This window comes from Aulonocara stuartgranti (genome assembly GCF_965226115.1).
Source record: "Aulonocara stuartgranti genome assembly, chromosome: 18".
Taxonomy (NCBI): domain Eukaryota; kingdom Metazoa; phylum Chordata; class Actinopteri; order Cichliformes; family Cichlidae; genus Aulonocara; species Aulonocara stuartgranti.
In genome coordinates, this window is record NC_138954.1 from 26,024,706 (window position 1) to 26,032,989 (window position 8,284).

At 39.7% G+C, this 8,284-nt stretch overlaps 1 protein-coding gene across 1 annotated transcript; it reads left to right on the forward strand.

The window, feature by feature from the left end:
- Nucleotides 1-2,352: 2,352 nt before the first annotated feature.
- prdx1 (peroxiredoxin 1) lies at nt 2,353-8,001 on the forward strand. The gene is made up of 6 exons (XM_082514881.1): nt 2,353-2,484; nt 6,053-6,165; nt 6,351-6,504; nt 6,593-6,715; nt 6,802-6,932; nt 7,320-8,001. The coding sequence occupies exons 2-6, from the start codon at nt 6,060-6,062 to the stop codon at nt 7,400-7,402; spliced, it is 597 nt and encodes a 198-aa protein (XP_082371007.1). The 5' UTR covers nt 2,353-2,484; nt 6,053-6,059; the 3' UTR covers nt 7,403-8,001.
- Nucleotides 8,002-8,284: the final 283 nt, after the last annotated feature.

Consider the following 8,284-nt stretch of genomic DNA (forward strand, 5'->3'; position numbering starts at 1 on the left):
TTTCAGTCCATCGTCACATCTGTGACTGCTACAGCTGTTTTGTTATTCAGCACGGCTGAATGAAGCTGGGATGAGAGCTGTGTGAGAGCCCTTCAAACATCCAGCTGCTTTGGAATCACTAGGGGAGCAGATGTACTAATTATGGGCATATTGTGAGACAGGAGATGAACACAGCGCAGTGTTTGATCATTAGCCCACCGCAGTGCTTCTAACAGGAGGTTATTGTAGGCCCTCCCCTCTTATTTAGCCCTTGATGGAGCTCCATGGTAACAGTGTGCAAAGACACTGCTCGGTGACAGCGAGAGGCTGAACTGACAGCAGCCTCTGTAGGTCGACTGAGGTGAACTAACGTAACCTGAAAAATAGAAAGAAGAAGAAAAAACACACACTGTGGTTGGTTTCCTGAGTTTAAAAATGAATTTAATGATATATGTACTCAGAAGGTTTTAGCCAAAATGTTTAGGGCACTGGCATTAGACTCACTAGTGTGAGAGAAAACATTATTTCATTTAGGTTTCCCAAACAGGACACAATACACTTTTTTCAGTACACTATTGGGGCATGAATAAATAGGTAAACAGGTGTTAACAGTAGCACAGATTGGGCTTCTTTCCCAACCGGTCGTGGGAGATGGCGGCCCCTCTCCGAGCCTGCTTCTGCTGGAGGCTTCTTCCTGTTGAAAGGGAGTTTTTCCTCACCACTGCCACCAAGTCCGTGCTCAAAGGGGATTGTGTAATTGCTCGAGTTTTGTCTGTATTACTGTAAAGTATTTACCTTATAATATAAAGTGCCTTGAAGCAACTATTTATGTGATTTAGTGCAATAAATAAAATATATAAATATAAAACTAGATTGAATCATTCGGGTGTAGAGTTTGAATTAATGTCATAATTAAAACCTGTCTTTGCATTTTCATATAAAAGAATGACTGCTCTGAAAAAGGTCTACTATAGCTGAAAACCCCCCAACTCAAAATTAACCACTGTCTGGATTCCTGAAACCGGTTTCTCTTCCCTTTTGTTGTTTTTTTTCTCTTCCTGAATTATAGCAACTGTTACACATAAGGTTTGCTGTCACACGTCAATAATACTTTGGTGTAATTAGATTACACCTTGGTACCCCAGGTAACTCTCCTAGGTGTTAGTAACAGTCCCATAGAGTCTGAAACTTTAAGTTAAAAGGCACGCAGAAAACTCGTCCTCTGCAAAGGCTCTGACAAATGCAGTTTGAAAGAAAGTGGTTTGGCTTAACAATCATTTTAATATGCTGCCCATGCTGCACCTCTTCACCATGTTCAAATAAAAATTAGCCTCTAGCTTCTATTTAATCTCCCTGAGAGACAAACAGGTGACCCACAATAGTTCATTTATAGTTTATTACTTATTATTTATCCATATCATATAGCACCGGGCATTTCTTTTCTTTTCTTTTCTTTTCTTTCTTTTTTTTTTTTTTTTACCTAAATGGACTTGCTTAGAAATGTAAGTAAAATGTAGCAACTTCCTCTTCACAAGATTACAGAAAATACAGACAGCGGAGTCATTCAGTAAATCTAGTGGGAGTGATGAGGAAATTAGAAAGAAAAATACCTTCTGGCAGCTCACTGGATAGAAGCAATAAGATGTTGCAATAATAATTTAAAGGCAAGTCCAGACTTCAAGGAAGTGCTTCTAAAACACATCATGTGTAGTTGAAACCTAAATCGTGAACAGATTTATTGTACTTGGTATAAAACAGGTATATTTACTATTGTTTTCTAGGGGAAGTGTTATTTCTACTTAAAAGAAAAAGAGGAACTTAGCCCTCATTGAAATGAGTCCACAGACAATTGGAAAAAAAATATGCTCCATCGGTTGAGTATCACTAGTTTCTTGAGCTAGTAAGTTACTTTGCATATTACTGGTAATGAGAAAAAAGGCAGCAGAAGTGAGGTGAAGCTGAAAGAGTAATATGATACTATTATTTACTGCTTGTGCATAACAATGGATTGGCAGCACATTGTGAAAGAGGTTGAGTCTTATGATGGAACCTCATATGACCCCTGGATTAAGGAAGTGCCAGCCATTAGACACCTGTTCATTTATATATTTTTAGTTTTACATCAATAATTCAGTGTATTACAGTGAATGGGGATAGTTCAAACACAGAGGGTTAGCTCCTCTGAGATTATTAAACAACTTTAACGCCAAACGCAAAATCTTGAGGTTATTTCCTGGAGTCCAGCCTTTATTTCTTACTCCTCTGGGTTTCACAAGAGCGTGGATTCCCAGAAAAGTCATGAGGAAAGGAGGGAAAAATGCAAAGTCATGCTACATAAGCGCAAGCTTCACATTCTGTGGGACTGACTGAAGTGGCTTCAGTTCACGTTCTGAGCGCAGTTATCGCGAGATGTGAGTCGTTTTATAAATTTCCCCCCCGAGCCCGAGTCTCTTACCTCCTGCACTCCGTGGGCCGTGACTGTGTGGTGTGAAGAAAAAAAGTGAGGTATGTGACACTAACGAACATGTAATTGTGTTCTTTAGAGTCTTAACCTTAAAATGACATTTTTTCTTATTGGTTGTGAAGTTTGCAGTTGTGTAGCCGAAGCTGAAGCGATATTTCAACAAGTGGGTTTTTCCCACATGTGAAAAAAAATCGCTTTCAGAAACTCGGAGAAAAGGATGGCTCGTTGATAATTTGTTTCCGTTTCAGTGAACGAAAGAAAGAGCCCGTGTGTGGCTTATTTTAGAGTCAAGGAAATATTTGAGAGTTTTGCTACAGCTGCAAACCAAACTCACACAGCTAACCCAGGTGGGTTAATCCCTGAAGATGGAAGTTATATGGCAAAAGAAGGGTTAGAAAACAGGTGTGACTATTTATATAAGGAAACACATTAGAGTCGAAGTGGAAGTGCTTTGCGGTTTTATGTTTTTGCCACCTAATGTACTGTGCGCCCAATAATAGGTGTTTGAGCTGAGGTGGTGAGCTGCCATGCGCCTTAAATTATACACTTCACTATAATACAAGCTTATACAGTTAAACGGTTTGCAATGTTGAAATTTTGTATGTTATTGTTCTATCCCACTGTGTTCACAGTGATTTATATCTATCTATCTATCTATCTATCTATCTATCTATCTATCTATCTATCTATCTATCTATCTATCTATCTGTGTGTGTGTGTGTGTGTGTGTGTGTGTGTATAGATTCGAGCTTTAATAAAGAGGGGGGTTAAATTAAATAAATAAATAAAAAGTGCAAGTGCACTTTTTTTTGCTCTCCATAAACATGAAGCAATCATTTTGAGTAAAAAGCAATGAAAATATTTTAAATCAAAGGTTTATTCATACCAATAATCAATCATTAGGGAAATGTGCCTGGTATAAACTGAATGAATGCATACCAATCAAGTGCATTTTATTTAACCAAATTTCCCCAAATGTAATGTTTTACATTGTACTTAAGTAACACATTACATGGAAGATTTACGTGCAATCAAATTACTTAGTTTGCATTTTGTGTTTACATATATTTTTTTGAATGTATTAATATATTAGCTAATATTGTGTCTATATACACAGTAGATATACTTAAAAGGAGGACTTAAAAGGGAGCAGCCAAAAGAAGAGGAAGAAGAAAAAGAAGAAGACAGCTGCTGACTGTAGAAATGCCACAGACAGTGGAAACCACAGCTAGATTTGCTCTGCAGAAAAGAAAACGTGCTAACATAACTTATCTCCAGCATCTGTTAGGTTTCTAAGCTTTCCTACTGGCCCATACTGAACAACCTATGCATACTGGTTATATATTGGTTATTAACACTGGCCTAGTCAGTCTCTATTTATAATCACATTGGATAAAGAAAAACAACAAATCCTCCTGTCGGAGAAGCTGAAACTAAAGCGTTTTTAGTGTTGTAGATTTAGGACTACTTCATCTAATGCCAGTTAGGGTTAGGAAAAAAAAGGTGGTTTGTTTTCACTTCATTGACTGATTTCTATGTTATAAGCTCCACACATCATATCACTCAGGTTTACTTATTTGGATTATTGAGCATGCATCAAGAAATGCATTCATTGTTTAAAGGACCTTGTCAGTGATAAGTGTATTTAAACTGAGCTGGTTGGTTGACTAAAAGATTCATTTGTAACTACTTTGATTGTGGCAAGCTTTATACTTGGGATGTGCGCCACTTGTCGCCTAGGCAACTAATTGTCGTTGTTGTGACTAGTCGCTACCAGACTTACTAGTCTTATAATCTAACTGTTAAAATTTTAATCGATATCCAATGGCAGTAAATTATTGTCCTAATTATTATGCTGCCTTCTACCACTAGATGGTGCATAGATCTTTTAATCTAGGCCTCATCTTTTTGTTAACACTATTAGAATGAGATTGTCGATACAAGCAGCCAAAATTAGTTTTCTCCAAAAGGCAGATGGACTCTGCCTTAGCGATAGGGTGAGGAGTTAAGTCATTTGGGAAGGTTTCAGAGTAGAACTGCTACCCCTCCTTGTAAAGGAGAAGGCTAAGGCTGCCACCTTGCTATCTAATAAAGCTGCATTTTGAGTTTACGTTTGTCTGAGGATTCCAGCACCTCTTGACAGTATGACGTGACCACAGAATGGACCCAGCAAATTTAGTAAAGAATCGGCAACAGGCATCCTATCTGGGTGAGTTGACGAGGGAGGAAGCTTGGTGTACCCTGGCTCTAGGAGGGCCTCGTAGCATCCAAGCTGCAAGCGTTACTGCCTTTCCTTTGCTCAGTTCCCCAACGATAACAGTTGATGGGTTTAGGCTGTCATCACTGCCACTAACTCTCCAGCCTCTTTGTCTATCTGCCCTGTCCCTGGACCAATTCCCAGAGTGGGGGCAATTAGGGTCCAGCCTGTCCCTTCACCAGTTCCTGTCCCCAGGGAGAGAGTGGTCAGGCTTCAGCATCAGCCTCAGTCACCAGTTCCCCACCCACCCCACCCTGAGCAATCTGGTGCTGCTCCAGAAGTCTCAGCACCATCTGGTCCTGGTTCTGAACCCGAGCCAGAGGTCACCACATGGTCTAGTCCTGAACCCTGTCCAGAGCCCAAAGGTCCGGGGCAGCGGATGCCAGCACCTGAGCTTGAGCCAGTGGGTCCTGTTTGGTCCGTGCCCGCAGTGTGCGCTCCGTTGTGAGGTCCTGCTCCTTCCAAGCTCGCCACCAACCAAGTGGCCAAGCCTCCCATGTTGCCTCCATCGTCTCCCATTGAAGCGCGACCTTCAGAACTGCTCATTCTTTGTTTTTGATTTGGACTAAACTTAGAACTGAGTTGACTAATATTGACTTAAAGAAACCTAGGTTAAGTGTAAAGGAACTAATGTGGGTTAAATGACACAAATACGGATTTAAAACCAAACCTGAACTGGAAAAAGGGCGAGAATTTTACTTTTGTTTTTTGTCTGCTTGTTTTATTTAATTCCTACAGTGCCACTGTATGAGATTCCACTATAGCTTCTGTTTCTTGAAGGTGGTAGGACATTTCTCTTAATTGTGTGCTGTTGTTCTTGTTTTCTCTCATCAGGTTTATAATCTGCTGCCGTGCTTGACCAAACATTATTCCCCAACCTTCATTTATAATCTGAATGTTCTGCTGGTATTGCGTATTTTTAATTTGTTGGTCTTGTTTGTTCATGAGAAATTGTGCATTTCTTCAAAGTGTTCACTTTGGACTTCCAAAAATCTCTCCTGTAGTTGAAATTTCTCTTCTTGGATTCATTTAATCCTGTTTTCTAGATTTTGATTTTCCTTCCTACTTTCACAAACGCCCTTTGGATGGATAAAACACCATCTGGGTAATTTAGCCGGAGAGGAGAACCGGTGTAAACTTTGTTTTTTGTGACGGTACATACATACAACATAAAAAATAACATATATATCTATATACATTCTAGTGAAGAGGTGTTAGTCACATAAAAACAGTGTTGGTGGGTGTTTCACATAACAGAAACTTTTCCTTGTTCTGCAAATAAGGAAGACCTTTTGCACACAGAAACAGCACAGTGTAACACCGACTGCTTTCTTCTTCTGTAATCCAATCAGATTCAAGATGTCTGCAGGCAATGCACAAATTGGAAAGCCGGCCCCTGATTTCACTGCCAAAGCGGTGATGCCGGATGGACAGTTCCACGATCTGAAGCTGTCAGACTACAGAGGTAAAGGACAACCTGCGTCTCACCTTCTGTTTGACATGCTTTGATGGTCCTCCTCTCTGCGATTCATTGTTTTGTGATCCTGCAGCATATTCAGCAGAGATTCATTTACACTACAAAAGATGAGAATTAATTAAAGTGATGCATTCACTAGTCTCATTGGTGTTTTTTTTAATGCTTTGGTACAGGAAAGTACGTCGTGTTTTTCTTCTACCCGCTGGATTTCACCTTTGTTTGTCCGACTGAGATAATCGCTTTCAGTGATGCTGCCAATGAATTCAGGAAGATTGGATGTGAGGTCATTGCCGCCTCAGTGGACTCACACTTCTCCCATTTCGCTTGGTATTTAAAAAGCTTTGTATTTTACACATTCACAGTGACCATATTCATTTTTATTAAGTCCTCATACTATCTTTTGGTGACTGTGCAGGGTCAACACACCGCGTAAGCAGGGTGGTCTGGGTGCCATGAACATCCCCCTGGTGTCTGACACACGGCGCACCATCTCCAAAGATTACGGGGTCCTGAAAGAGGATGAGGGCATCGCCTACAGGTGAGTCTAATAATGTGGAGTCCTCAAAGGGCTGGTCTTAATATTTTTAAAGGAGACCTAGGAGCTGATAATTCTCTCTATTACAGGGGTCTATTCATCATTGACGACAAGGGCACCCTGAGACAGATCACCATAAACGACCTCCCAGTTGGACGCTCTGTTGAGGAGACCTTGCGTTTGGTTCAAGCCTTTCAGTTCACAGATAAGCACGGAGAAGGTATGGTGCTCTGCTGTGCCCATGTAATGTCTGCATTCTGGGTCTTGATTTTAAATTCTGTTTTCTCGCCCTGCTTTCTACAGCTCACATTTACTTGCAGTGAAAATCAGCTTTTTACCAAATTATAACTTTTGAATGTAAACTAGCTAATGGTTTTTCAGAAATAATGTGTGGCAGAGAGTGCAAAGACCACAGAGGCTTATTTAAATTCAAAGGTTTGCACTCTTATCTGCGCAATGTATCATGATCTCACAAACTGTCATTTTAGTTGCCTGTTTTTGCATGCAGAACAGAGTTGGTTTATTTTTAAGGTGCAATATGTGTGTCACTTTTGCACACCTGCATTTCATCTACCAGCCAGGACTCATTATAGTCTTATCTTTTCAGTCTGCCCCGCCGGCTGGAAACCAGGAAATGACACCATCAAACCTGACGTCCAGAAGAGCAAAGATTTCTTCTCCAAGCAGTAATAAGCCCATGGCCCGAGTCTGCTATCTGCTGTAGGAGATTTCATTTTGTGATTACATTTCGAACAATATTTACTGAAGCCGTTGTGCCTGTGGACGAGTGAGCCAGCTGTTGTAGTTGATGTGCTGTTTGTGTTTTGTTGTTTGTAGCGTGAACAGTGCACTTAGACCAAAGTATGTAATTGTGTTAAAACACTGCAATTATGTATGCTGTATGCTTCACGGTCTGACAGAACCAAATGTGTGTTTGTTCTCTCATGTCATTCCCCATTTTTGTTACATACAAAGGACCAAACTGTCTGAAGCATTTCACTGAAATTAAGTAGAAATTCACCTGCCTATTATGTATTTATGTATCACGCTTACACGACTTTTTATGGTATTGTTAAGCACATTAAGAATATTTTGGAATGATGTACATTTACTCAGATACGTTATAAATTACACAATAGCACAAGAGAGTCTATGATTCCTTTATATTTATTGCATCTTTTTCCTCAGTCAACAGTTATAACACACGGTTAAACAACAAAAACAGGCCAATGCTGAATTATGTCCATGTATGAAGATCTCTAATAAAGCAAACAACAGTTTGCATTTTTTCTTGATTGTCAGTTTTCTTACACCCACGTCACACATTATGAATATATAGTAGCTGTTTGATTACAACACAGTTTATCCACAAACTTTAACACCAACTGTCCAAACAACTGAAAATGCCAGTGTAAGTTAACAATGAATCTATTTTTTTCTTTCAACAGACCTCACAGCAGACACTTTGAATTTGTCAAGGGATGAAAAAGTAGTGAAATCAATGCTATGTTTAGGCTAAGTGTTTTGGATTCACTGAACTTCTCTATTACATATTCTTTTTTTGCTAGTCTA

Bases quoted from the DNA above. Each gene is read 5' to 3' on its own strand.
- prdx1 (XM_082514881.1), top strand. From the start codon at position 6,060: ATGTCTGCAGGCAATGCACAAATTGGAAAGCCGGCCCCTGATTTCACT. The intron at 6,166-6,350 runs GTAAAGGACAAC...GCTTTGGTACAG, and splicing joins GAAGCTGTCAGACTACAGAG to GAAAGTACGTCGTGTTTTTC. The intron at 6,716-6,801 runs GTGAGTCTAATA...TCTCTATTACAG, and splicing joins GATGAGGGCATCGCCTACAG to GGGTCTATTCATCATTGACG.